This window comes from Brassica oleracea, chromosome C9 (assembly GCF_000695525.1).
Source record: "Brassica oleracea var. oleracea cultivar TO1000 chromosome C9, BOL, whole genome shotgun sequence".
Classification (NCBI taxonomy): Eukaryota; Viridiplantae; Streptophyta; class Magnoliopsida; order Brassicales; family Brassicaceae; genus Brassica; species Brassica oleracea.
In genome coordinates, this window is record NC_027756.1 from 52,828,123 (window position 1) to 52,855,877 (window position 27,755).

General features: G+C 37.1%; 9 protein-coding genes across 9 annotated transcripts; 2 read left to right on the top strand and 7 right to left on the bottom strand.

The window, feature by feature from the left end:
- Window positions 1-1,963: 1,963 nt before the first annotated feature.
- LOC106313766 (abscisic acid receptor PYL5) lies at window positions 1,964-3,017 on the bottom strand. The gene has a single exon (XM_013751673.1). It carries the CDS (start codon window positions 2,774-2,776, stop codon window positions 2,162-2,164), a length of 615 nt encoding a protein of 204 aa, XP_013607127.1. The 5' UTR covers window positions 2,777-3,017; the 3' UTR covers window positions 1,964-2,161.
- Window positions 3,018-6,369: 3,352 nt separating this feature from the next.
- Window positions 6,370-7,927, bottom strand: LOC106313368 (dehydration-responsive element-binding protein 2A). Its single transcript, XM_013751167.1, has 2 exons — window positions 7,820-7,927; window positions 6,370-7,586 (listed from the first exon to the last, which is right to left on the bottom strand). Exon 2 carries the CDS (start codon window positions 7,559-7,561, stop codon window positions 6,557-6,559), a length of 1,005 nt encoding a protein of 334 aa, XP_013606621.1. The 5' UTR covers window positions 7,562-7,586; window positions 7,820-7,927; the 3' UTR covers window positions 6,370-6,556.
- Window positions 7,928-9,118: 1,191 nt separating this feature from the next.
- Window positions 9,119-11,667, bottom strand: LOC106315981 (laccase-12). Its single transcript, XM_013753835.1, has 6 exons — window positions 11,485-11,667; window positions 11,220-11,371; window positions 10,761-11,005; window positions 10,536-10,664; window positions 9,508-10,452; window positions 9,119-9,406 (listed from the first exon to the last, which is right to left on the bottom strand). Exons 1-6 carry the CDS (start codon window positions 11,578-11,580, stop codon window positions 9,276-9,278), a joined length of 1,698 nt encoding a protein of 565 aa, XP_013609289.1. The 5' UTR covers window positions 11,581-11,667; the 3' UTR covers window positions 9,119-9,275.
- Window positions 11,668-13,665: 1,998 nt separating this feature from the next.
- On the bottom strand, window positions 13,666-14,846 carry LOC106312835 (PRA1 family protein B3). The gene has a single exon (XM_013750505.1). The coding sequence runs from the start codon at window positions 14,655-14,657 to the stop codon at window positions 14,010-14,012; it is 648 nt and encodes a 215-aa protein (XP_013605959.1). The 5' UTR covers window positions 14,658-14,846; the 3' UTR covers window positions 13,666-14,009.
- Window positions 14,847-14,922: 76 nt separating this feature from the next.
- On the top strand, window positions 14,923-15,882 carry LOC106312837 (cytochrome b-c1 complex subunit 8). Its single transcript, XM_013750508.1, has 2 exons — window positions 14,923-15,168; window positions 15,627-15,882. The coding sequence occupies exons 1-2, from the start codon at window positions 14,999-15,001 to the stop codon at window positions 15,673-15,675; spliced, it is 219 nt and encodes a 72-aa protein (XP_013605962.1). The 5' UTR covers window positions 14,923-14,998; the 3' UTR covers window positions 15,676-15,882.
- On the bottom strand, window positions 15,786-16,679 carry LOC106312836 (copper transport protein ATX1). The gene is made up of 3 exons (XM_013750507.1): window positions 16,460-16,679; window positions 16,290-16,365; window positions 15,786-16,201 (listed from the first exon to the last, which is right to left on the bottom strand). The coding sequence occupies exons 1-3, from the start codon at window positions 16,466-16,468 to the stop codon at window positions 16,053-16,055; spliced, it is 234 nt and encodes a 77-aa protein (XP_013605961.1). The 5' UTR covers window positions 16,469-16,679; the 3' UTR covers window positions 15,786-16,052.
- A 703-nt stretch (window positions 16,680-17,382) lies between these two features.
- LOC106315738 lies at window positions 17,383-18,447 on the bottom strand. Its single transcript, XM_013753551.1, has 3 exons — window positions 18,040-18,447; window positions 17,763-17,832; window positions 17,383-17,672 (listed from the first exon to the last, which is right to left on the bottom strand). The coding sequence occupies exons 1-3, from the start codon at window positions 18,406-18,408 to the stop codon at window positions 17,629-17,631; spliced, it is 483 nt and encodes a 160-aa protein (XP_013609005.1). The 5' UTR covers window positions 18,409-18,447; the 3' UTR covers window positions 17,383-17,628.
- A 2,682-nt stretch (window positions 18,448-21,129) lies between these two features.
- Window positions 21,130-23,063, bottom strand: LOC106313461. Its single transcript, XM_013751264.1, has 2 exons — window positions 22,851-23,063; window positions 21,130-22,555 (listed from the first exon to the last, which is right to left on the bottom strand). Exon 2 carries the CDS (start codon window positions 22,542-22,544, stop codon window positions 21,273-21,275), a length of 1,272 nt encoding a protein of 423 aa, XP_013606718.1. The 5' UTR covers window positions 22,545-22,555; window positions 22,851-23,063; the 3' UTR covers window positions 21,130-21,272.
- Window positions 23,064-24,617: 1,554 nt separating this feature from the next.
- LOC106315336 lies at window positions 24,618-26,996 on the top strand. The gene has a single exon (XM_013753068.1). It carries the CDS (start codon window positions 24,618-24,620, stop codon window positions 26,994-26,996), a length of 2,379 nt encoding a protein of 792 aa, XP_013608522.1.
- Window positions 26,997-27,755: the final 759 nt, after the last annotated feature.

Sequence of the window (27,755 nt, forward strand, 5' to 3'; positions counted from 1 at the left end):
CCATGTTAGAAATTAAAGAACATAGTGAAGAACAAGAGAGAGAGAAAGAGAGAGAGAGTAAAGAAGGATAATCTTATTCACTTGATTAATTTGCTTATGAGAACATCTCATATATATAGTGGTTACAAGTATGGTAAATGGTAGATGAGATATGATAAACTAATAATCCATTGTTTTGAGACCTTAACCCACCATGCATGCTTGTCCCTTGTAGTGGCATTTCCATTGTCTTGAGACCTTAACCAACCATGCATGTTTGTCCTTTGTAGTGGTATCTCCATTGTCTTGAGACCTTAATCCACCATCTTGTTTCTTATTGCTTCATTTTTACAGAAACCGGGGGGTCCGGATCGGAGAAGCGCATCGATGATATCTTCGGAGAGTGGAGGTTTTAGGTCGGAGAAACGCGTCTCCGTCAACGCTTCGTTAGTGTTCGGCGATGGATCCATTGACGGCCGCTGCTGTGTTCTCGTCGCTCGCTCCCGCAATTAGATTTTTGAAGTGAACCTTTTTATAAGTGTGGACCACAGCGTGTTGATTGATTAGGTTTGGTTTGGTTTTGGATTTTGACGACCCAGAATTAAATACTGAACCGGTTAAACAAATCGGTCCAGTTTCTTCGAAAGTCCGCTAATAAAATAGATCGACTCCGGCCCATTTGTTTAAAGTCTCTCTCTCTCTCGGCCCATTTGAATGATGTATGTACTATGTTAAGGTCCGTCAAGGTAGATTTGTAGGAACGTCAAGGTCCGTTAGGTAGATTTGCATAATTGCATGTGTACGTAGATTTGTAGGAACGTCAAGGTCCGTTAGGTTATTAATAAACCGATAATTTTTTTACACCGATACATCATTGTATAATTTTTATTTTTTTATTATTGTATGGTATAAACTAGTTCTACATTTACAACATCTTTCATGTCAGTATTATCTCCAACTGCTTATTACAGCATACTATCACAACGAACAGTTTTGCCGCAAACATTCTGAAATCTCCGATACTTGCGTTCAATTATCTTAAATAAATTATATCATCTGGAAATTAGACATCTTGTATAAAAAAATTTGAAACATTGACCACTGGGTCATGGTGTTTCTAGAATAATTTAATGACGATTTTGTGATTTATAATATAGATGGTTGTAGTTTTTCTATTATTTGATTTTAAACGTTTTTAAAAAAGAAATTGAATGAATAGAGCTATTAAAGACCGGCATATGGGTTCGTTCGTTGTATCATATCCCACTAGGAGCATAAAAACTAGCAAATTGCAACGCGTTTCCAGCTAGATTTTTATTGCATGTCCTTTTAGACTTTTTCACATAATAAAATTTTGAATCAAACGAATTAAAATACACCCACATACTAAAAAAAAACAGTAGACCGTTTGAATAAAATAATATACCACTAGCTAGGTTAGTTGGTTATAATTAACTAAGAAAACAAAACGGAATAAAATAAGATAATCCACCACTAGATCAAAACTAGTAGCCAATGGAACTCAAGTAGGCAATAGTTTAAGCACGTCTGTTTTTGCTTTAGGTCTAATAAATTATTTATTTATGTAACTGCACATGCTAATCAGGTCTAACTAATATCTCATGTTCTATAATCTCTTCATATATATGCAATTGTTTTCTTCTTAAATATGGTTCAGCTAAATATACGGTACATTCATATATACAAACTTATGAGAATAACATTGATTCCTGGTTCAGAACATTGGCTTTAAATCATACTGTTCTGCATCTAAAATATGTGGACACAAAGACCAACGAGGAAAAAAAACTTTATGTGTGTTATATATTGTGAAAAGTTACCAAGTCTATCATGTTAACAATAGTTTGATGCAGTGAATTCAAATTCGTTTATATACAACACATTCGTTTACAAACAACACAAACAGTGAAGACATAAAATGAATAACAAACAACAAGCTAGAAATTAAACACAAGTCACAAAGTAACAAATTCAAATGAAATGTTATCATGTACCAATCCTAAATCCATTTTTAATGAATCCCTCCAACAATATTTTGATTCCCAACATAAATCTACGAAGTCCAAAACAAATTTTCTTCCATGTGATGATCGAAAGAAACATCCAAAAGAAACATTAAGATAGATACATAATCGCAATTAATAAAACTATAAAGACAAGATTATTGCCGGTTGGTACAGCTTCTCGCCAGAGACTGAAGGTTGCACCGGACGATAGTATCCACGAAGCTAACAGTCTCCTCCTCCGTGTTCCCCGGCGGTACATCGACGACGTAAGACTCCACCACCACAGTTCCTTCGTCGTCAGACGCGTGAAGTGTCGTCACCGATCTGTAGTTCTCTAGCCTGTGGTCCCCACCCACGACGCTAAAGCTTATCACGTGACGCTCCTCGTCCAAGATCTCGAGCCTCTCTGTGCTCGACACCGCCGGGAGTCCGGACACGACCATGACCTCTCGGAGATCGCCGGCGTGGAGCCCGTCCCCCTGAACGATACGGCACTGCCTGATGAAGTTCTTGTACACTTTAGGATTATCGAAACGACGCACGAGGGCCCAGACAGACTCGGGAGGCGCGTGGATCATCTGAACCACGGAGGAGCAGCACTGGTCCGGACCCACGTCGTGTGTGTGGTGCATCGCCACGTGCTCCGGCACATGCATACCGCGCGTGAGACATACTCGTCTGATCAGACCATCTGTTTGGTCGTGAGTCTGCAGCGTGTGGAAGCCGTTCGTGGCGTCCGAGCCGTGATGGAGCTGCACCGGTGATCTCATCTCTGATCTCTCTCTCTCTCTCTCTCTCTCTACTTCTTGTTCTCTCTTTGTTGATTCTCTGAGTTCTGATGAGAAATAATGGATTCGTTTATATTGGTTGATGAAAAATTAAAGAAGAGAGTTCTTTTGATCTTGTTTGCTGTCGGTTGTCAAGTTGGTTTTGTTTGAGAAATTTTAAAAGTGATGATCAACTTTTATATAAATAAGATATGAACATATTGTGTATTTTTATATATAAAAATATATTTGTAGAAAGATAGAGATAGCTGGGAATGTGAAGGATTTGTGTGTATATATAGACTCATTTGTTCGTGTATATGTGATCATTGCAACCATCGTATCTCCCATGATTTTTTACCTTAAGACGCTTCCTTTATTTCCTATTAAACACAACTAATTAAATTGATATATTCCAATGAATATTCTCCATTTTCCATCCTGATAAATTTATATTCTAGAATCTACAGTGTTTAACTAGATGATTTCATCAAATAATTTACTTCTGTAAGAAGAGGTGATCCCAGATTTCATTTTAAAGTTCAAATCATTAGTTATAGTAAAAGATTTTCTATTACTATTATATACTAATTATTTACATGTTTTAATCTAATCTTACTAACGGTGAGAAGAAACGTGTACAATATATTAGTCCAGGGAATGAATGATCAAGTCCAGGGAATGAATGATCAAAGATTAAACCATGTTTCGTAATTCCTACAATCAACTTAGGCATTCATTGGTAGAACATTAGTATGTGAAGCATTTACTAAATGCAAATTCTCTCTAAATGTTCTCTGGCCAATGCTTTCACATGAAGTTTTTATAAGAGCATTTGCATCTATAATTTATAAAATTAAGAAAAATATATAATTAATTCTTTTATTTTATTTAATAATATCATAAAATTATTTTTATACCAGAAAATAAAATTTGATTTCTAAAATTAAGTTATAATAAAAATATTTTTTTTAAATAGTTTTTCACATTTAAAATATATAATTTAATTTATTTTAAATGTGAAATATTATTTTAAAATATATATTTTAATTATAAAATTTTATTTTTAAATAATATTTTTCGAATATAAACATAATTTTTAAATAAAATAAATTAATTATATATCTTTTAAATTTTATATGTTAATATATTTATATATATATATATATATATTAGAAATATATTCATTAAAAATAAATATATTAATATACTAATTAAAAATAAATATATTATATATTATATACTAATATTTATAATAATTTTAAATAGCATACTCATACAGCTATATCAATCATCCTATTAAACAGTTAACAAAAACATACATGTCCTGCAGCATACTGCTTTTATAGCATACTGCTACTGCGCTGCCAATCAGGACCTTAGTTAGTTTATATTTTAAGAAAAAAAAATCGTGACAATAAGAATATACATTTGCAAAATCCAGACCGTAAGGTAACTAAGCAACACATGAAATCTCATTAACTGATTGTGTAAATCACAATCCATGAGCGGGCCTTGTGATTCGGTAGTAGTGGACGAGTCTTGGATGCAAACACATTTCGGGTTGATCCTCCTGCTGTGGAAACTAAGTCTGTATGAAAATCCAAGAGAGGGTCTTTCGTGGGTTGCACCTTCCAACCGAAGGTTAGGTACGTATCTTTAATAGATTCGGGTTTAACCTTTTTCTTTTTCAAAAAAAAAAAAAGTAAATCACAATCCATGCTTGATAGCCATGATAGCCATGGGCATATGGCTAAGTAGCTCAAAGCCACATACATGCATGAGCACACGTGCATGCACAGATGTTGATGGGTTAATTGTCACATATATGTGTAAAGAATGTTGTATGTATATATATATTAATATATATAGATAGAGACATATATGAAGTATAGATAGAGGGAGAAATTGGGAGGAAACTAGGAAGGTGAGACCTTATCAAAGAGCTTACGCCGGACTATGCAAGTGGATGTTGCAACTTGCAATCTTCTTTGGACTTAGATTAGGTGGAAGATTATCCTTTCCCTTCTTTTTTTATTTTCTCCATTTCTTTTATTCTTGTTGCCATTTTAATATTATATTATCATATAGTACCAAGGTTGTTGCATCGCGACTTTGTATACTATATACATATATATCTTTTTTTTTATACACATATATCTTTGTTTCAAAGATTTCAATCTTCTTATTATAGTGACGACATGGGCATGATACTTTACATCAAGTATCATTATATTTTTTTTCCTTTACTTATATAAACATGCAGACAAGCTAATTTATTTTAATTTGTGGTATATATGCAAGATTTGATAATCGGAATTGAGATTTGTAGTGGTAAATATACTAAAACTAAAGAAACTTGAGCTCTTTATGTGTATGTATATGTATAAAATATTATATGGGAGTTCCAAATAGTTCGATCTCTGTTTATCTTTTGAAATTTTCAAAAAGACAAAAAACAAGAAGCTGTCCGAGAGTTCTCTAGGAGATAATAACAAACTTCACTGACCAATTTGTCTGTATTCGTTACCTTTTGCTCTTTTAATATGAGGCACGTTCTTTTTCTAATAATAATCTCTGAATATCAACTAACTTTTTTGTAATGCAACCATTTCCCATGTTACAGAACATTTGAATATGTCTTCGAGGTGGATGATAAACATCTTGACATAGAAGAATCCAATTCGAAATATCGACTTAGTTAAGTTGTAATTAAATATATCAATTAAATGTGAGTTTGATATTATTTTAACGAACCACAAGACAATCTAACTATGTGTTAAGACTATTTGTATAGTTACTGAATAAAGGATGTTGGGAGTGGATTAACTCAGGTTATATATACAACCTGTCAGTTCTTGAATTGGATCTACCTTACATCAATAATTAATTTTGGGGTTGATTAACAACGGATCACATGATAAATCGCTTGATTTGATATCAAAAAAAATTGAATTGTATGATCACATAACAAGAAGTTGATCAGAAGTTTGGCCGAGTTAATATTATAAATTTTATCCCGCCTCACTTGCATAAAATTAAACAGCTAAGTGTATAATGTTATATAGTATATATAGTCCGGGTGTTAAGCATGTCATGATCAACTGTTACAGACTACAAACGAACGTATGTATCAAGCGAAGAGGAAGATACCAACTACTCATTAAACTAACCACAAGTTGATGTAGATTTGATGAGCTACTGTAAATCATAGTAGTCAGCAGACAAAGCCGAGCGCAAGCTGTGCATGTTGCTGAGTACTATTACTGTTTTCAATGGATCGAGTTTTTCCGTTGCTTTTAAAGTTTCGCAGTGTGTAAATTGACAGTATATTCTATATAGTTGCTTATCTTGTGGAACAGTATATTCGTCACACATGTTCTGAAAAATCAGGGAAAACAGTTAACCGATTTGCATCACAACCTCACTGTCACAATTACAAATATATAGGACCCAGGAGGTCAATCATGATCCTTCAGCAGACACACTTAGGCCCATTAAGTTCCAGACATTAAGGCCCATCTGGCTCCAGTGTCACATTTTCTTCTCTTGTTACAGAAGAAGAGACTCTAAACAAAAATAAATAGACGCAGGGCAACGCTATAATTTCTTCTTTATTACAGTATGTAACATTATCTCACAGTATATACAGTTCTCTTTTTTTATGCGAGGAGTTATCAGTCTTGTGAGGGTCTCTATATCACTAAAAACTTAGATAAGAGTCTCATGGGATAAAAGCCAAATCAAACGAATCCAAAGACATCCAACTGCACCCCCACTGTCTCAGTTCTTCGCATTCAAGAAACTCAGATCGAAGAAGTCACTACCATCTTTTGCCTCGTGCTGCAGCGAGGGAAATCCGTAGTCTGAGCCAAGGCTTTGCAGCTGTTGCTTCTCAGGTTCAGGTAAACCTCCTCCGACATCGTCTCCCAGGCATTGGTTCTGGTTCGAGCCAGTAAAAATGTCCCCATTCAAGTCCCCAAGAAGCTCAGAAACATCAAACATCTCCGAAGAGTCCCACTGATTCTGATACAGATCCGCAGGCCAACCGTAATCCGAAACAGAGAGCGAGTCCGGCTGTCTCTGAAAGTTCCCTGCCGCAACTATCTCTTGTTCCTTCAGTTTCTGCTTCTCCTCCAGAAGTCCGGTCCAGCACTCCTGTTCCAACTCGCTTAACCAATCCTTGCCTTGAATATCTCCAGTGGCATCTACCTTCATCTCTTCTTCACCCGCATTGGCGTCACTCTCTACACGATCAACGAAGAAGGGTCTGGATTCGCAATCCACATCCTCTGTCTTCACACGAACAACTCCAGGAGGCTCAACCGTACAAACCTCAGACCGACTCGAAGTACTTGCCACATCCGAAACAGAAGAAGACTGAGGAAAATTAACACGAGCAAGCGGACCATACATAGCCTTAGCCGCCTCATCGTAAGCAGCCGCAGCTTTCTCAGCTGTAGGGAAAGTGCCAAGCCAAAGCCTGCTCCCTCGGTTCGGCTCTCTAATCTCAGCGACCCATTTACCCCAAGTCCTCTGCCTAACTCCCCTGAAACTACACCCACCATTCTCAGGTCCTCCTTTGCCTTTCATACACCCTTTCTTCGACCCTTTCGCAGGCACTCTCCGTTTCTTGCTGGGACTCTCTTCTACAGTGTCGTTATACTCTTTCCACATCTTGATCCTATCAGCCACGGTAGTACCATCGCGCCTACTTCTCGATTTCCTTTTCTTGGTTGTATCAAATTCAGTTTTATTGATCTCTCCACTACGATCGTACACTGCCATCTTTGGTCCCAGAATCAACAAAACCCTACAAAACGACGACGTTTACACCTCAGCAACACAAATCCAAATGTACACACCTCAATTTCGTAAACAAGAAGCCGAATCTGATTCTATCTTAAACGATTTCATAGCAATTTGATTCGAGCTTCCCTACAGTTAGGTAATAGACCTAATTAAGCTTTCCGAACTCCATTTCTCCAATATCAGATCGACATAATGATGAAATTGAAGCTAAGGAAAGGTGCGAAGATCACTCACTTTGTACGCAGACGAATCGCTTCCTTGTTCACTATTTCGCGTCTTTCTCCTTTGGGCTTAGATAAAAGCTTCTATCAGAAATCGAAAATATCTGTTGACGAGAAGGATCCACGAGTATTTATAGCCTTCTCTAGATATTTTTGATATTTATCTGCGCGAGAACTAGTGACGTGTCGCTATTTGATTCGGTCGAGCTTCTCCGTTTGACGAGTGTCCCGAATCTTCTCGAACTAATCCGAAACGCGGCCGTTGATCTGGAAAAGTGAAATTAAACTCTTTATTTAAAAGGGTTGTAGATAAGATCATATGAAATGCATTATTTTTTTGTACTTTAAAATTTACTTTTTTGTAGTAATGAAGGGTTCATGAAAACAAAAAGGTAAAGTGTTTATTTGTCAATTAAACAGTCACTAAATATATTATTTTAGGCAATTCTCTCAAATAGTTTTTTTAAAAAAGTTTTGTCACAAAAATAGCTGTTAAGAAAAAAAAATTACCAAAATAATCTTTTTTATTTTGAAATTTTTAATTTTATTTTTTTAAATTTGAAACTCTAAATCTCATCTTCTTAACTCTAAACTCTAACTATAAATTAGTTAATCATAGGGTAAAAATGTAACACTTATTTTGGTCATTTTTTTTTATTGAAAATTAATTTTATGACAAAAATTTTAAAAAATCTATCCCAAAGAAATTTTTCTATTAATTTTTATTTTCTGATAGAATTAAATGTTATATTTTATTAGAGACGTGTCAAATGGTGAAGCTCAAACTTGGGTGGCTTAACTTCGACCACCCATAGCAGCCAGCCATAGCCTTTGCATGTGCGTCGTGTGTAGTTTCGATACCACGGCCACTTCATCCACTACGTGTCTCTAACGCCCACTGATGATGTCTGTCTACGCAATCGCCTACGTACTCCAAGCCCATAATAGCTCTTATTCTCCTTTTTCAAGCCCCATTTTTCCCGTTGCACATGAGGCATCTATGACTAATTCCGTCTATTAAAGCCCATTAAATATCGAGTGGGTTTTGTCGGACACTAAAAAATAGACATTTATTGAAATTATATTTTCTTAAATACCCAAACCAAAATTTATTCTCAAATTATTATATTTTGGAAAAAATATTCAACATTATTTACGTCATGTTTGTAGTTCTTTCACATATGAAGATTATATCTTTGAAATCTCTGTTGGAACCAAATATCGTTTGTCTTTGATTCACGTTGTGGTTTCACTACATCTCGAAAGCTATATCATTGTGCTCAAAATCAATATAGTGAAATTTCTTACAACAGCTCGTAGAGACAATATGGACTATGTATGACATTGCACACTAAGGGGAAGCAAGAGTTATCTTCCACAATTACATTTTAATCCAATACAGCACCAAAAATTCTAATAGCGTCTCCTTTGTTGGATCTATAATCTCTGTGATGATTTCGACCGTGATACTAGCAAACAGGTAGATCATGAGGAACAGCTTCAAGAGTCTCCAATTCTCCAACACCATTCTCGACCAAAAACGCCATACCAAGACCCCATTTTATATGAACATCTAAGTGACAATGCATCAACCAAACCCCTGTTTCATTCACCCCAACAAAAAACATTATTTACCCTAAACCATATGTAACAACAGTTATTACAACATATGTTTAATAATCGTGAACTTTTGTAACATACCTGGATTATCAGCCACGAATCTGATAACAGCCCATCCATTAACAGGAACAGCCACAGTGTTTCTAAGCGGAGGATCAACGAGGTTAAACTTAGAATTATCTTTCTTGGGATTAAAGTTACCAAACCCTTCTGCCACAATGTAGAAATCGTAACCGTGAAGATGAATCGGATGATTCTCCGACGTAACAATGTTCGTGTCCTGTAAAACAATCTGAACTCTAGTTCCATACTTGAGCTTATACAGCTTAGTACCCTTAACCGGCTGAAACAGACCCCTGCTTATGTTATTTCCGGTATAATCGAATTTAACCGGCGGTTTAGCTGGAAAATCCGTCGTGAAAACGCCTGGAATACCGTTGGAATGCGCTTGCAAGAGCGAGAAGTTCGACGGCAGAACAAACGAGACGTTGTTCATCGAGGCGGTGAACCGGGTTCCGTTTAACCCCTGGCACCGGTTTTTGGCAAAGTTCTTGGGACAGTTATCGAGACCTAAACCGATGGTGAAGAACAAGTTCTCGTCAATTGTTTTCGGTACGACGACGTTTCGGAGAGATTTGAATTTTCTGGAGAATGACGTCACGGTGTTCGTGTCGTTGAAGGCAGGCAAAGAGGCTGCGATTGGTGGAGAAGTTTTTGACGTGTTTCTGTAATGGAGAATGGCTGTTGTTGTGGTGTTGTCAAACGGTGCGTTTTGAGCGCTTTGGTATGCTCTGGCTGCTATGTAATAGCGTTTGGGCGGTTGGTCTGCGGTTAGAAGTACGTCGGTGGTTTGACCCGGACCTAACATGAGGACCTTTGTGGTGAATGGTTTGAGATAGGATGCGTCGGCTCCGACCACGGTGAGCTTGTGGTTAGCCACCGTGAAAAATAGCGGTTGGTTTAAAGCTGCGTTGATCACTCGTAGTAGACTTGTATCACCTGATTTTACTGGTACTACAACAGTCTCTGCAAGTTACAAAGTGTAATGTATCATAACATTTTCAAATAATTTACTAAGATATCATATACTATATAGTTTTTATCCTTACCTTTGTTTGAGCAATTATAGAGATCACCGGGTTGGCCATTGATGGTATAAGCATCGGAAATATTCGGAGCAGCTCCGGTTCGAGTCGCTTGGTTAATTACATCAACCGGATTTGCATTCCACCATTCCCCTGATAAAAATAAATTTTTTATTTAGCGCATTCGAAAATTTGAAAAAAAATATGTAGCTAGTGGAGAGAATTGTTTTGGTTTGGCACGGTATATACCGAGTACGAGAGCGGTTTGACGGTCCGGTTTAGGGAAGGGGAAAGAGGAACCAGGGGCAGGGTGGATGATGAGTGCACCGTAGACGGTGGCTCGGAGCCATGAGCTATGCGCGTGCCACCATAGTGTTCCTTCTTGTCCTTGGATAGTGAAACGGTATGTGTAGCTCTTTCCGGGTCGGATTGGGCATTGGGTCACGAATTCAGGCCCATCAGCCCATCCAGTTCTCATCTGCCTCACACCATGCCTGTTATTCATTTTATAAATATTAATATTTACAAAACAAACTTAATAATTTGGAATCAAAACTACAAAAGCGAAAGAAAAACCTTATAACGTTAAATAAAACTCTTATTAAGACTAATTTCATACCCTTTCATAAATATTTATTTGATTTTTTATTATTATTTAAACTTCATTTGTGGGTATTTCGTCTAAATGTATATATATATTTAGCATACCAGTGGATGGTGATATTGTAACGGGCACGGTTAAGGACTTTGACTTCAAGAGTGTCACCGTCATTGACTTCGAGTGTGGGTCCAGGAAACATTCCGTTAACGGTGATAGCATTACGGGTCTTGCACAGCCTCTTCACTGGTGTCTCTTGTATCTTTTATTCACACACGCAAAAAACAAATTAATGACAATTAGTTATTAACGAAAAAAGTTACGTGTTAATCAATATGGCCATGCAATTTTATTTTTATCGTAATGAAAACGTACGACGAAGTTATGGTGTTGAACTTTAGCGATGATCGATGAAGCGGAGAGAAGGGAACAAAAGAAGAACAAGCAAGAGAACGTGGGAAGGGCCGTCATCGTGTGTGTTTTACACTTTGAGCTCCAAATTTTTTTTTGAGGTTAATGTTTATGTTTGGGAGGATGGTTTGAGTGATATTGGGAGAGGGAAAGATGCTATTTATAGTGAAAAAATTACATGCGGGTTATGTATTAATTTTATATGGAGTTTGGAAGAATTAGGTTCTAATTATTCAAAAGAAAATTAAAATTACCGGTCACCAACATATTAAAGTGTCTTTATCAGTTCGTTGGTTATATTTTTGCTTCCTTTCACATTTTTCATTGAAAACCGTGGTTTGATTTTTTTAAATCAACATTAAAAGTGTATTTAGACAAAACATGTTAGATAGGATTAGATTAAACACCTAACATAAAGAAGATTCCAGTACCAAATAAATCTCTGGATGTTAGAAAAAAATGATAACAGCCAGTATCACTGACGTTTATTTAGCTGATAAAAAATAGTTGATATTTAGATTAAAAATATTAAAGTCATGGACACATACTTAATTTTATGAATGATTATATATTTGCATAACCATGCTTTGCAAACTTGTTCGATGCCCTAGGTTTTAAACTTGAAAAAAATGTTTTTAACTTATTTTATGTTGCTCCCTTTGAAATTGAGAATAGAAATTGAGACATTGAAAGGGAACAGACTTAGGTGAGGGGAGTAGTTGCACCCAACACTCAGCATAATTTCAACAAAGTTTAGTTGAATTGAACTCAAGTCATTTCATATCACGTCTAGTGTGCTTGCGTCTCAAGCTTCTTCCATAATTCCCATGCTTCTTTGTTTTGCAATTAAAATGATCATTAACCATCATGAGTTACTTCACCTGTAGAAAGTTTTTGATAACTTGATACCAAGTCGACATAAAATATATATTTTACTATACAAAACTCTACTTATTTAATTATTTTTGGTCTATTTTTTTGTTTAGAAAAAAAGTCTCCATGTTTATAAGAAAAGTACTTAATTGTTTAATAACATAAAGTAATCTACCTTCTCTCCATCTATAAATCATTTTGATAAAAATCTAAGTACAGAAATACTAAGTTCAAATTCTTGATAGGGAAGATAAAATCAAACCTCGTATCTCAACAGGAGTATGAAGAACAAAATTCAAAAAAATCTAAATAAAAATGCATATTCAAACTCCACACTCAGATGTTCAGAGATGGAGAGGTCATATTAGTCTAACTATCTCATGATTTCATTTAGTTGTAGTCTAATTAACTCATGATTGCTTTTGGTTGTATATTAAGTTATTAACTACTTACATAGGAATAGCATATGCATTCTAGTAGAGTGTAACATTCACTAACTGCCAAGAAGAAAGGTACCTTTTCTCTTGGAGTAATTCAAATCACTCATTATGCATTTTAACAAACATTCACGATAATCTTATATGCTACGCTATTCTTTTGTCTCGGCATTTCCTCAGTTGTGTCGTGATCTCCCCCTTTTTCTTCCAACAAAGTCTTTACCTGAGATTTGTGGAAATAGCCGGTGTGACACTGACATTTTTGGTCGGCCCTTAGAATCAAATTCTGAGGATAGAGACTAAGAGCATGATTATTGGGGTTCGTAGAATGGAGTTTTTAGTAGAATATAAGAATTCGTCTCTTAACTTTTAACTAAAAAAAGTTAAGAACCGGCTCTTAAAACTCTTATTTAAGAATCGGTTCTTACATTTTTAGTTAAAAATTAAGAGACAGATTCTTAGGTGGTTCTTATATTCCGTTAAAAACTCCACCCTGAGAACCCCCAATAATCATATTTCTTAAATACCCCAGTAGTAAAATTTGTAACAACGCAACCGGATGAAAAATAGACCACAGTGCATATATGTAAATACCCTGACGTAAACTTCCGAACCAACTTATCAACACGAATATGATGATCGGATCAGGGGATAGTCCACAGACCACAATGCCTGTAATAATTATAGAAAACAACATTTTTCTTTTCGGAAAATATTTCATTCGATGGAATTTGTATTTGTTATTGTAAACAACTTATAATGTTAAAAAAAAAAATGGAGTTATCATTATAATCGATAAAAAGAAACAAACTGAAATTTGCAGACAAATGAATCAATATAGATTCAAGAAAGCTCGTGATCATCAACTGAAAACACACATTGTCACAAGAGCAATATATATGAAGAACGCCTAATAGTAAATAAAAGATTCGATCATCTTCTTGCACTAAACACCATACAAAGCCAATATCGATGTCAAAATAGTAATGCGAGAACTGTTACATACTCGAATCATGTTTAACAATGGAGGTCAAAAAAAAAAATCAGAATCTTGATTAACCAACAAGATCAAAACTACATTCCCCCTCTATCGATTTTAAGAGAACCAAAAATAAAACGATCAATAGAAAAAATGTATCAGTTTGTCAAATTGAGATATGAATGCTTAAGAGTGCCAAATCAAACACGAGCTGACGCAGGAGCTGAAGCGGCGGCAACTGCGGCGGACGTAGCGGCTCCGCTGAGGAAAGACAACAATCCGATATTGGCAGGCTCCTGCTCGTCCAAGAAAAGATCCTCCGGGGCTCTGAACGCGCCGTGTAAGCACACGATCCCGAATCCGATCATCAGAGCAGTTGTCAACAGAGACCCGACGCTGGTCAAGAACACGACGACGATCGTCAAGATGACCAAAACGGCGAGCGTTTCGCGATCCGAGAACGTGCGGCCGAGGACAACGAGCGGCTGATCGGACTGGCGGAAGAGGTAGAGGAAGATCCACGCGCCGAAGAGGCAGAGGAGGACGAGGAGGGAGAGGGGATGGGAGAGGAGCGAGAGGGCAAGCACGAGGGAGACGATCGTCACGTAGTTCACCTTGAAGTAAGGGATGTTCCTCCGGATCCGAGAATACGCGTCGGCGAGAGAATCCGGCCGCGAAATCGCGCTCCGATCTACGAGCTCGAGCCACGGACGTCGCTGCGATAGGCTTTGGCGGATCGAGGCCGAGAGGCGAGAGAGGAAGGTGCGGAACGCCGGTGTGGAGGCGGGTTGCTGAGATGGGGAGCCACCGGAATGATCTGAGATCGGTAACGTTGGCGGATTCGCCATCGCACGGATGCGCGTGGGAGAATCGGGAACGAAGAAGGCGCGTGGAGATACAGAAGAAGCGTATGATTTACTTTAAGGTGATTTGATCGTTAACATGTTAACGTCATGTTAACGAAGCATCTAATGTAGCAACGCAGCATCTCAACCGTCCACGTGGACTATAGCAAACATACATCCATCGACAAAGAATCTGAGGCCCTTTAAGATAAAGCCCATTTCAAAAAGCCTGTATGAATATAAACGGCACCGTTTTGTGGCTAATACGCTTCATATAGCCAGCCGTCTCGAAAGGTCTTCTCCTCGTTTCTAATAGAACATTTGGCGAAGGAAGAAGACGAAAAATGGGAAAGCAGCCGGTGAAATTGAAGGCGGTGGTTTACGCGTTGTCACCGTTTCAGCAGAAGATCATGACCGGTCTATGGAAGGATCTGCCGGAGAAGATCCACCACAAGGTCTCTGAGAATTGGATCAGCACTATTCTCCTCCTCGCTCCCGTCATCGGAACCTACTCGTACGCTTCTCTCTCTATCTCTCTCAATCATTCGATGGATGGATCTGTGTATGAGAATTTTGGATCTGATGATTTCGAATCTGATTGTTAGGCGATGACTAGGTTGTGGTTTAATTGGAGATTGCAACTCAGATTGTTTTACGGTTATTGATTCATGAGGAATTTAAATGGATTGGTTTCGAACATTGGATCCAAGATATAAAATGGATAGAAGAAAGCTAGCTGACTCCAAATAGGGATGATTGATGATAGTAGCAACATATTTTAATAATACAAATTATTTATGAGTTCTGATTGTTATATGAATCATTGAAGGTGGTGGTAGTAGTTTTTAGCTAACGTCTTATTTGTAGAATTAACTTTTGTATGTGTAATGTGCATACAATTTTTCTTGCGCTCAGTGTTCTATATCTTAATGTGTGTTTTTCTTCTGCTTTGTGATTTGCAAATGAACGCAGGTATGCTCAACACTACATGGAAAAGGAGAAGCTGGAGCACAGGTTCTAAGCATGGAGATGTTCTGACTACACAAGAATACCCATTTCTTTCTTCATTTTTCAGTTTCCAAAAGACTGTTTTCGAAACACTCGCGGAAAAGTTGTTTCCTTGCGTTTTTGGTTGAATAAATTTTGTTTATTTTGTAAACAATGCCCTGAAGGTTTGATCTCCAGAATGGCTATTTAGTTTGTTGAATAAAGTTTCTGAAAGACATGATCTAAATCTCATTTTATTTGTATGCATACAAACCGTACTATATAGTGCATTCGAAATTTTACGTAGTGTTCTGTAGTTAATCCTCATGGATTCTGAAACAGATGCATGAAAACAACGGCCAAAACTGAGCATAGGTACATATAGAGTCACCCAACTATGCTCTCAAGAGTCTAGTTGGGGAAGAGGGTTTGATTGGCTTGGTCCCATTTAACAGCAGTTTTCCTCACCTTTTGAAGAACCTTAATGACTTGTTCGTCTGTTACATTTCCAGTGACGGTCACTTTGTTGAGCTGTGTGTCCACATCGTATGTCTCTATATCTGTAATTTACAATCTTGTAGTATTATTATCTAATCAACCATATTAATTCTCACCACGTAAGAATATTCTACAAGTTATAACTGCTACCTTCTATTTTCTTAATGGCTTTCAGTATTTTCCTGATGCATTCGTCGCAATGCAAATTCACTTTCATCTCCACAACCTGTCCATCAAGAATAATCATATCACAAATGTTAGCATACTTTGCATCAAACACAATTTGAAACAACCACTTCCGTGTAAACGATCTTACTTACATTAGTCATCACGCAGCTCCCTTGAGGAATAAAATGGCTTCTACGAGTTTAGAGGCAGAGCAAAACAGAGTATGTGGAGGAAATGTTTTTGTTGCTTAAAGAAACTAGAAGTGCATCACCAACATATATAAATATATGATTTTGTGTCGTAAAACGACAAAAAGAGAGAAGAAGAAGGAGAATGGGATTCTTTGCGTAAAGGGTGGAGAGTTTGTAAACAGAGAAAGCCTCACTGGCCTCCACTCGCATATAAAATTGTTTTAGGTTGCCGCGTTTCGATAAAAAAGAGATCAAAAGTCTTCTACTCCTTTCTCATCGTTTTCATTCGACCGTCCGTTTAACCTTTTATCACTTTATTCAATCCTTCTACCTAAAAAGGCTAAAACTGATCATTACATCAGCAGTTTCAAACAATATGTGTTGGACATAACTATTGCTGCCATTCGGCTATTTGGTACGTATTTTTTGTAGCTGAGTAGTCCGGTTCCTAGTGTGAGTTCCATATGGCTATTAAATGTCCCTTATGCAACATTTACTTTTGCTTACAAAGATGGTGATAGATATATACCATAAGAATACTTGAATAACCAGATAACAAGGTAACATTATGATGGAAAACATCAACACTGAGTTACTTTGGCAAGAAAGATTCCGATCTACGTTTTTTTTCAATAGATCTTGCGTGAATTTTGGAAAACAGAGAACTCATGATCCAAAAACAAGATCCATTCTACAGCGATGCAACCAGTTGGCCTAATTTATCTCTGCCTTTCATTCAAACCAACAAAATGAGAGGGTAGATTCCAAATCTGGAAGGAGTAATGTGAGGTGGTCTAATTGATTCTCTCAACTTTAAAATACACTCTTTTATAAACATGGAAGTTAATTTTGATTCTGCTTTTGGGGGGACAAAGATCTATAAATGACTGGCAAAACCTATGGATAGTACAACGAGTTCAGCTACAGTTAAATAACTTCACTGCGTGGTAATAATGACAATGACAAAGATCATCATGACTTAGCCACATCTTTTAAACCATTCAAATGAAAACAAAGCTTCAAAATATGAATAATATAGCAAGAAGATACAACCAAAGAGGGGAGAGAAACTAACAAATCAAAGACACTGGTGATGATTCCAGGATTACAAAACATTCAAAATGTCATCATCATTCTTTCTTATCATTGGAATCAGAATCGCTTGCATTATAACCTGAGAAAAAAAAGAGATCTCACAGTGAACAACAACTCACGATTGATAATCTAAGAACATTATCAAAGACGCAAACAAGTTAGTTCTTACCTGGAGGCTTATCACTCACTTGCCAAGCTGATGATCGAGTTCTTGAAGCTTTGTTGATCCAAGCACGACCCTTTCATCAAACAAACACAAATAAGATTCCAAGTCAGCAAAACAGCTGCATCTCAGCTACCAATCACGAAGCATACAACATATATACATTTCGAGACAAAAAATTCAGATCCCCAAGAACGAAACTTTCGCTGAGAATTGCCAAAACTAAACTAAACCCACATCAATTAGACACAAACCCAATCGAAAAACTCGAGAAAGAGAGGACCTTGTGTTCGTCTTTAGGGATCCCATAGCCGCTGCAATACATCTGCCCCACCAAGACCTGCATACCAACGTCTCCCGATTTGGCTTCCTTGAGCGTGTCCTGGAACCACCGCCTCACGCAATCCTCCACGACCTGAGCGAGAGGAACCCGAGTCGGATCCGAACCCGGAGGAGCGGGATTCGAACCCGAGTGCGATCCCGCCTTCTCCAGCTTAACGAGATTGGAGTTACCGTGGTGGAGCTTCGTCTCTCTCGTCTTCTTGACGAAGACTTTCTTACGTGGAGGAGTGGTGGGTCTGCTTGGATTCTCGGAAGAAAGTCTAATTGCGAACTCTGCGAATCTGACTGTACTTAGGATCGATTTCCCCATTCACATCCCACCCAATTTAGGGTTTTTGCAATATTTGTATTTAGACAAAAGGATCATTTATTTTTTTTTTCTTTATATTTTTTAATTATAAAATTAGGAATAGCAGCCAGTAAAAACATTATCATGTATATTAAAAAGAAAAAAAAACAAAAATAGCACTAAATCAAGTTTTTTTGTTCCCAAACTAACACTTAAGTTCAAAAATCACAAAAATAATACTTAATGTTTTATCAAAAGTCACAAACTTAGGGTTTAGAGTTAAAGGGTGGGGTTTAAGATTTAGGGTTTAGGGTTTAGAGTTTAGGGTTTAGGATTTAGAGTTTAGGGTTTAGGGTTAGGGTTTAGAGTTTAGGGTTTAGGATTTAGAGTTTAGGGTTTAAGGTTTAGAGTTGAGAAATGAGGTTTTGGGGATAAGATTTCAAATTTTAAAAAATAAAAAAATTAAAATTTTCAAAGGATAAACTTAGAAATGTGCTATTTTGGAGATTTGTTCCATTAAAAATTCTGAATACCTTACTTTCCAGCTTTTTTTTTCTGTCACTATTGTATTGTTGTTATCTTTTTGGACTTTGTCTAACAATGTTTTATGGAGGAATTAGCCAACTAATTTTTTTCCATTTTTATTTTTCATAAAAGGATTTTACATTTTGCCTTTCATAAAAAAAATTCAAAATTTTTTTTTATTGTTTTACTTGGATAAGACACTTCATTTCAGTCTGAAGTTATGGAACCCAGCACAAAACAAATATATAAATTAATTATTAAGCAATGATTGAATAAACAGATATATAGACTGTGACCGGTAAACTTTGGAAAAATACAAAGTAAATAAAGAGGTAAAAACCAGAGTAAATGTTAAAAGGTGAAAACAAGAAAGAGAAACAAAAGCCAACGTTAATTATGTTTTTTCAATAAACCTGAGTAAAACTTAGAGTGTTTTTCCCACTTTATCAAATAGTAGGTAGAATAAAAGTGAAAAGATAACATTTAAGTTGATTGGTAGTTTTTTAGCTGAATACAAAGTAAAACATGCAAATTTTCGGGACAAGTAGAGACGTGGTTACAGAAGAGAAGATGCTGAGAGCGATGAATCTCCGAAGAAGCTTATCAGCTTTATATGCAAAATGTGAAGTTTTGATATGGGCTATGGAGTGAATGAAGTTTTTTGATTATCCAGACGTGGTTTTTGCGGCATATTGTTTTTAATTGGTGAAGATGATGTCCTTACCTGAAGAATGACTAGCTTTTGCTACATACTTAGAGAAGTTTCGACGCAGTAAGATTTTCTTTGCTTTCTTCAAGACTCGATATATACCAAGAGCAACTAACATAGTGACAGACAAACTTGCACGTGGTGCACGAAGTTTCCCTTCACCTGTTCTGAACCGGTAGGAATTAGTTCATAATTTAGTGTTTATTGTTGTCCAAAAGAAAAAAACAGAGTAAAACAAAATTTAGAGTAAAAGTTTACTCTACAAATACCATCCGGTCACACTCATAGTGTAAGAAACATAAACGAAAAAAAAGTTACAACAACTAGAAACATAATGGTAGTAGTTTTTTTTTTTTTTGTGCACCATAATGCTAGTAGTTAGTCACTCACATAGTCACATGACAAAATGAATAACAAGAGAATAAATATAGATTAAAAGATTGATTGTGTTACAATAAAAAAAATTAAAAGATTGATTGTTTTACAAAAAAAAAATGAAAAGATTGATTGTGTTTGTTCTTAATTAAAAGTTTGCAAGTATCTAATGCAGGAGGATGACGTCGACATCTGGTACCAAAGCTGCAGCCTCGGTTGTAGTTATTAGCCGGAGTTTTCTTACACGCAGCTGCATTTGGTTTTTTCGGACCACATCCTGGTATTGTGCCTGATCCAATTACTCCGTATCCTATATGACGTTTCTCATTTAGTTTCCTCGCATCTCCCATTTCAAACTGATATAATCATGCTAATCATGATTACAAGAACAAAAATAAGAGAAATGTTATTTTTGTTTGTAGTAGACATTATTGTTTTTCTTTTCCTCAACAATATTTTTTTGTTTCTTTGCTATGATTTTGCTTTGAGTTGCTGAGTAATTCACTAGGTTAATGAACTCTTAATTTATAGTGAAAGATCAATTGCTAAATAAAGATATGTATTTTTCTTTTTTGTTAAAACAGCAAAGAATATTCTTGAAAGGTATATGTGAATATGACAGCAAATTCTTCACTGTTTACAGAATTCATGAGCGATCAAAATTCAATTGTAATTTAACTACTACTCAAGAAAAAACAAACAGTTCTCTATGGTTTTTCTTTCCACCATGACTAGTCATTTTGATAGATATAACCCGCCGGTAAATTGCTACGTTCAACGGCTATCTTTTGTCTCTCGATCACATCCGTGTCAGATGTCCAACTCTAATTAGTACGGAACATTTTAAGAAAGAATCCAAAAGTAAATCTATAGTTTCAGTCTCTTAAGTCCAAAATAGACAATATCGTACTAATCGGACAATAAAGAATTGGACATGAATTCAACAATTCAGAACTAGTTTGGCTCATTCGTTCGTATTTACTTAGAGCATATCATCTGTGAAACAAGTAGCTTATCTGGAATTCTGAAAACCGACTTATCTTATTTAGATTCATACATGTTCCTCATCACCTCTATGTTGCATTTTAACTTGAGTATAAACCGAAATCCAATTCTGAGCTCAAAACAAAACATATTAAAACTTAAATTCCATTAGAACTAGAATGAGCAAATTCCATTAGAAGTTAAAGATAATGCATGAACCGTAGTATAAACGTATCGATCATAGAACCAGGTTTTACATGCTTTCTATTTCCCTCAAAACCAATAAAAAGCTCTAAGTAGCTTCTCTGTGTATGAATGGAGGAGAAGGTGGACTTAGAGCTTCATCACCTTTCATCTTCTCAGGCAAGCAACTCGGATCAATCACACCATCTTCATCAACCTTGACCTCCTCTTCTCTTCTTTTACAAAGCTTATCCTCCACAATCTCATAAGCATTAGCAGTCCTCACTTCCTGAGCCAAAGAGCACCAGCAACAAAACAACCAAAGCGTGCAATCAGCAACCGCAGGCCTCCCGCAGCAGAAGCTATAACCAGGCAACTTAAACCTCTTCCTCATCTGAATCCTCCAAAACCCACCGTAGAGCAAACCAAACACACAAAGCACAATCCCCATGTATCCAAGCCCTTCCCTAACTACCTCGTTATCGATGTTGATAGCAGCCAAGTTGAATATAAAGAAAGGAGCCAAACAGAAGAGAACAAAAGTCGCGATGTGAACGTACATGTTCCCGAACCCAACCCTCTCCATGTTCCAACCAAACACACAGAAAGTACAAAGCAGCGAGAGGTACGAAACTTTAATATCTTCCCATATGTCAAGAACTCCTCCTCTCCATTCAAGATCACTCTCATCATCCCCTCTCGAAGCAAACGAGTATCTCCTTTCTAAAGATACCTTTCGATCCATTTGATTCTCCTCGTCTCCATACTCTTTCCCAAGGGGGCTAAGGATAGTGTACAAACCAGCAACTGCAGGAGAAGCTATGGCAACGGAAACGCATATCCCTACACCAACGGGAGGCCTCTCTGATCTTCTAAACCCCAAGTTTAAACCACAAAGCGCGTACTGCGCGAAACAGTTTAAATGAAGCAAGAGAACAACCACCATCATGTGGAACCTCTCGTTGGGTTTATGCGTTCCTTTTTCGCAGTATATCTTCCTAAGGGCTGTGACATCGTCTTCTTGCTTCCATCTGCAGAGGAGGACGAGGTGGTGAAACCGTTTCGGGTGCTGGTAGAGACACATGAGAGTGAAGAGAGCGTTGAGGATCTGGTTGTTGACTTCGAACCAGACGTCTCTCTGTGACTTTTTGGGTAAGACGGCGTTTAACATGCCTGTCATGACCATGAAGAGGATGGCTCCGGAGACGGCGACCACTAGGATCCATAAGAAGAGAGCCATGTTGAGTGGGTTTCTTAGCCATTGTTTGGACATTTTCACCAGTGAAGCCCACTTGATTTCTCTGATTCTTTCGCGGAAGTTGTTGCTGCTTGAGCTGTTCCCTGAGCGTGAAGCTTCTTCATCTCTTTCCTCTGTTGTCATTCTCTTGAAACCTAGCGGAAAGTTCAAAACTTTGATCATCAGGCAACGAACCCTAAACCACCATTAAAGTTCTCAACCTTATCTTCAAGGAAAATAAAGGTAAAGGTGAATCCTTTACTGAGAAAAAGATAGTCAAAGGCATGTGCTTTGAAAGCTTAGACATTTTGCTAACAAAGTATGAGCGAAAAAAAAAGAAACAGTAAAGCAGAAAAAATGTGAAAGCGATTCGAGTGAGGAGATTCCACATTCAAAAACGAGCAAAGTCTTCAACTTTGACAAAAATAAATTAAAGAGAGGGGTAGAAACCTTGATTTTTTGGAGCGAGTTACATGCCCTGAATTGGAATTGGCTACACTGAACGAAACAGAGGAGGATTTTTTAACAGAGAGATGGAGATATGGGTTTGATGAAAGAGCAACCAAGATCAAAGAGATGGTAATTGAAAACTGATGAGAGACGATTGAAAGAGGAATGCGCATATAAAAGAGAACGTAGTTTTCGTCACCCGTCGTGTATCTTTAAAACAGTTAAACGTATATGTCACCCGTTATTTATTTCTTTATGACATAAAATATCTCCACCGAAGCTTTTTTTTTTTAAGTAACTCCTTTCAATCTACTAGGTTTGGGCGTTCGGATCTTCGATTCGGGTTCGGACCGGTTTCTTTCGAGTTCGGGTCTTTCGGGTCCTAAATATTTAGATTCAATAGGTACTTATAAATTTTCGGTTCGGGTTCGGATCGGTTCTTCTCGGATCTGAGTCGGTTCGAATCTATAATAAAAATACCATAAAATACCCGTAATTTTTCGGGTCTACATCGGGTCCGGGTCGGGTTCGGGTATTTAGGATCTGAAAAAGACATGACATACCTAATTCCATCAAATTTAGTTGGTATTTATCATATATATCTAAAATTTTACAAAATAACTTAAATGAAACTATTAATAATTAAAATAAAACATTTTTAAACTCTAAAATTTACATTTTAAACCTTCATATTACTTAAAAAATGTTAAAATAATAACAAATGTTGTTACCAAAAGATATTTCAACTAAATCATAAAATAATATATATATAATAGAACACAAAAACATCATATTACATGTTTTTAAGTCCCGTACAAATCAGTTTTTATCGAGTCGGGTCTATTCAGATCGGTTCTTTTCGGATCCGGGTCTATTAGGGTCGGTTCCTTTCGGTTACGGTTCTTTCGGGTAAAAAAAATTTAGACCCAAAAGGTACTTGTAAATTTTCGGTCCGGTTTCGGGTCGGGTATTTTTGGATCGGTTCCGGTTCGGGTTTTCGGATCCAGGTTAAAAAGCCCAAGCCTAAAATCTACTAGTGTGAGTTTTGTCATTTTTTCTGTTTTAAAAAATGGGAATAATTATGTTTATAATTAAAATCCGTTACTTTTCTTTATAAGTAGAAGTGTTGTAACTTATTTTCTGTATAACTGTAAAGGAAACAAGGATACAGTCTATATATTTTCTGTATAACTGTAAAGGAAACAATACAGTCTATAGATCGTGTTCAAGCAAGGAAACAAAGTGGGTCGATGTTTGATTGGCCCAACAAAGAAAAAGCCCAACCATTAGGACCATTCGGAAGATACAATGTCAGATTGTCGGTAGAAACAGATACAATCATAGATTCATAATCAATTCAGCTACATACGTTACCCTATCAAACTAGCCATACTTGAATACAAGGAAATACGTATTCTAAGTTTTTATAGACAACACTGGGATGCAATCAAATCAGGTCTCATTTCTTTTATTAAGATTTTCTTTGAGCAAAATAGATTGGATCCTAAGGTTAACCAAACCCATATATCTCTCATACCAAAGATTGAGAACCCTGCTACAATAAAGGATTACAGACCGATCAGTTTGGCCAATGTCGTTTATAAAATCATCTCGAAGATCCTTGCTGAAAGGTTGAAACCATGGCTGAATGATATAATTACTGAGAATCAATCTGCTTTCATTCCAGAAAGGCTCATCACAGATAATGTTCTTATTGCCCATGAGTTAATGCATTCATTACATACTAAAAACCTTAGCAATAAATTTATGGCTTTGAAGTTAGATATTGCTAAGGCTTTCGATAGAGTTGAATGGAAATTTATAGATGCAGTGATGGAAAGGATGGGCTTCTGTCAACAGTGGAGAAGATGGATCATGCTGTGCATTACAACAGTCACATACTCGGTGCTGATCAACGGGGAACCCACAAAAATTATAAAGCCAAGTCGTGGACTCCGTCAAGGTGATCCAATTTCTCCCTACTTGTATATTATCTGTACTGAAGGCCTTTCTAGATTGATTAAGCAGAACATTCATAATCAGAAAATCCATGGTTTCAAGGCGTCGAAGAGTGGACCTGCCATCTCTCACTTGCTTTTTGCAGATGATTCACTTCTCTTTTGCAAAGCAACCGAAGAAGAAGGTCGTAACCTCTCTGCTATTCTCGCCATGTACCAGAAGGCATCAGGGCAAGAAGTCAACTATGCCAAGTCTGCCATTTCTTTTGGGAAAGGTATACCTTTTACAGTTCAATCAAACATATCTACCATCTTTGGTATCACAAAAATTGGAGGGTTTGGTCGTTACTTGGGGCTTCCTGAGCAGATAGGAAGGAAAAGAAAAGAAGATTTCCATTATATTGTTGACAGGATTAAAAATAAGTTAGATAGTTGGTACTCAAAATTCCTTTCGACTGCTGGGAAGGAGGTTCTCCTAAAAGCGGTAGTTACGGCTTTACCAACATATACTATGTCCTGCTTCCTATTGCCAAAGACATTGATACAGGAAATCACTAAGGCAATGCGGAAGTTTTGGTGGTCTGCTTCTCCAGACAAGTATTCAATTTCGTGGATAGCATGGAACAAAATAACGGCCTCCAAGAAAGACGACGGATTAGGAATCAGAGATATGATGGCTTTTAACAAAGCGCTGCTTGGTAAACAAGCTTGGAAGTTAGTTACACGCCCCTCATCCTTACTTGCCCGTGTTTACAAGGCCAAATATTACAGGAAAACCGGTTTCATGGAAGCACGTGCCTATCAAAGTTCAAGCTTAGCTTTGAGAAGCATTATCCAAACGCAACCATTGCTTAGAAAAGGAATGCACTGGGCTGTTGGCAATGGTGACCAGATCAGAGTCTGGCGGGACAACTGGCTGCTTGGAGATCCTCAACCAACGCCAACAGGTCCTGGTAGGTTCTTTTATCCTAATCTTAAGGTTAAGGACTTGTTCTTCCCTGGGGCATTCTCATGGAATCAACCTCTGTTGAATCAATTATTTCAACCTGAGGATGCTCTGAGAATATTGCGCCTTCGCCCAAGCATAACGGGAACCCAAGACTTGTTGTATTGGAAACTCAGTAAAACAGGATCATACACAGTTAGGTCGGGCTACTATGTGCAAAGGGCGTTGGACAATGAAAATGCTCAGCAAACTCATGTCATTTCCTCTCCTTCTGTGCAACTACGAAATCAGCTCATACAGAAAATTTGGACACTGAAATTACCACCTAAACTCAAAATTTTCTGGTGGAAGGTGCTCCACAATGGCTTGCCAGTTGCATTGAATCTACATAGAAGGGGCTGCAGGGTTATTCCTGAGTGTCAGCTCTGTGGAGAAGGTATGGAAACAATACCTCATTTTCTGTATGAATGTCGAGTATCTAGAGAAATCTGGCAGTTAGCTTACCCTGACCTTTCCCGGAGCCTAGAACCTCATACCAATCTCTTGATGTTTGTCCACAAAATTGTAAATGAGGATACAAGAGATTTACCAAGTAATCTAGCTTGGTTTATAGGGTGGAGGATATGGAAGATGCGGAATAGGTTATTATTTGATAATAACCGGGAACATATCGTACAGGTCATTAAAGGATCTTTCATGGATTTGAACTTGTGGAAGGAGGCTATATACTATAATGAGCCTGACTTCCCAACTCAGGTTAAAGATCATCGACCACACTCCATCATTGATGTCCTCCCGCAAGAATCAATGCTATATTGCATTGCTGATGCCTCTTGGAAGTCTGAACATGAAGCTGCAGGCATAGGGTGGTCCTTATACAGTCGACAAGGCACTTTCATTATGCAAGGAAGCTCAGCAATTGCATCAACAAATTCAGCCTTTGAAGCCGAGGCAGTGGCAACTTTGCTAGCTGTTCAACAATTACATAAACTGCACTACAAGAATGTTATATTTCTAGGTGACAACGATCGGTTGGTTAAAAGCTTGGAGCCTACTCGAGGACGTGAAAATACTTCTTGTCATGAAGCTTCTACGATGGTACAGGACATCCTCAATCTGGCTAAGCTAAATGATTACTCTTTCAAACAAGTCCCTAGAAATTTAATTTATCATGTTGATCAATTAGCAAAGAGAGCTAGACTATCTAACCAAAAATATGTAATAACTTGGCTCTCACCATAAACCATTGTACTTGTCTTCAATGTTGAATCAAATGAAGTTTGTTGCCAAAAAAAAAAGAAAAAAATTTGCATGATGAGTCAACTGAAATTTCTAGAATCTCTTTCAGACAACAGTCTTTTCAATAATGAGAGTATTTGCTTTTTGTTTCTCACATGGTTTATAATTCTAGGGTTCATTTCATTGAGCAGTCCACTAGGAGCAGCTAGCTAGCCTAGCAAGCCTCTGAACTTCTCTCTTCCGAATTAGCCAAAGGTGTACAAGATCCGAGAATCATTTCCCTAATATAGAAGTTAATTAACACCTCAAATCATTTGTAGTATTCACACTTGGCCGTAGAAAATATACTCATATGTAATTTGCTATTAACAGATAATAGTCGTAAGAGTAAAGTCCAATATTCTATATCAAGTAAGGCCAAGAGAAATATATTGGGGGAACATGTTGCATATTTTCCCTCTACCCACCCACCCAAAGCGTTTGCCATCACCTCACCAAAGTGTTGATGCAACGTATAGAAGAATCTGCAGCATCTTGGTTACATAGTCAAATATTCATATCCAAAACTATAATATAAAAACACATATAATCTCAGTGGTGTATTACGTAGTACTACATACATGGTTTAGTTACTTTTTCTCTTTGGACAAATAATGGAAGACAACATATATGGTTGACTTGGTCCGATTTGAAAAAATGTTACATAAAAATAATATCTCGGAAGCTTGTGTTAGGCGTCTACTTTTTTTTTTTTTTTTTTTT

Bases quoted from the DNA above. Each gene is read 5' to 3' on its own strand.
- LOC106313766 (XM_013751673.1), bottom strand. From the start codon at position 2,776: ATGAGATCACCGGTGCAGCTCCATCACGGCTCGGACGCCACGAACGGC.
- LOC106313368 (XM_013751167.1), bottom strand. From the start codon at position 7,561: ATGGCAGTGTACGATCGTAGTGGAGAGATCAATAAAACTGAATTTGAT.
- LOC106315981 (XM_013753835.1), bottom strand. From the start codon at position 11,580: ATGACGGCCCTTCCCACGTTCTCTTGCTTGTTCTTCTTTTGTTCCCTT. The intron at 10,665-10,760 runs GTATATACCGTG...TATTTTTATCAG, and splicing joins TCAAACCGCTCTCGTACTCG to GGGAATGGTGGAATGCAAAT. The intron at 10,453-10,535 runs GTAAGGATAAAA...TGTAACTTGCAG, and splicing joins CTATAATTGCTCAAACAAAG to AGACTGTTGTAGTACCAGTA.
- LOC106312835 (XM_013750505.1), bottom strand. From the start codon at position 14,657: ATGGCGAATCCGCCAACGTTACCGATCTCAGATCATTCCGGTGGCTCC.
- LOC106312837 (XM_013750508.1), top strand. From the start codon at position 14,999: ATGGGAAAGCAGCCGGTGAAATTGAAGGCGGTGGTTTACGCGTTGTCA. The intron at 15,169-15,626 runs GTACGCTTCTCT...AAATGAACGCAG, and splicing joins CCCGTCATCGGAACCTACTC to GTATGCTCAACACTACATGG.
- LOC106312836 (XM_013750507.1), bottom strand. The intron at 16,202-16,289 runs GTAGCAGTTATA...TGTAAATTACAG, and splicing joins AGCCATTAAGAAAATAGAAG to ATATAGAGACATACGATGTG.
- LOC106315738 (XM_013753551.1), bottom strand. From the start codon at position 18,408: ATGGGGAAATCGATCCTAAGTACAGTCAGATTCGCAGAGTTCGCAATT. The intron at 17,833-18,039 runs GTCCTCTCTTTC...GTTTGATGAAAG, and splicing joins TCCCTAAAGACGAACACAAG to GGTCGTGCTTGGATCAACAA. The intron at 17,673-17,762 runs GTAAGAACTAAC...TTTTTTTCTCAG, and splicing joins AGTGAGTGATAAGCCTCCAG to GTTATAATGCAAGCGATTCT.
- LOC106313461 (XM_013751264.1), bottom strand. From the start codon at position 22,544: ATGACAACAGAGGAAAGAGATGAAGAAGCTTCACGCTCAGGGAACAGC.
- LOC106315336 (XM_013753068.1), top strand. From the start codon at position 24,618: ATGGCTTTGAAGTTAGATATTGCTAAGGCTTTCGATAGAGTTGAATGG.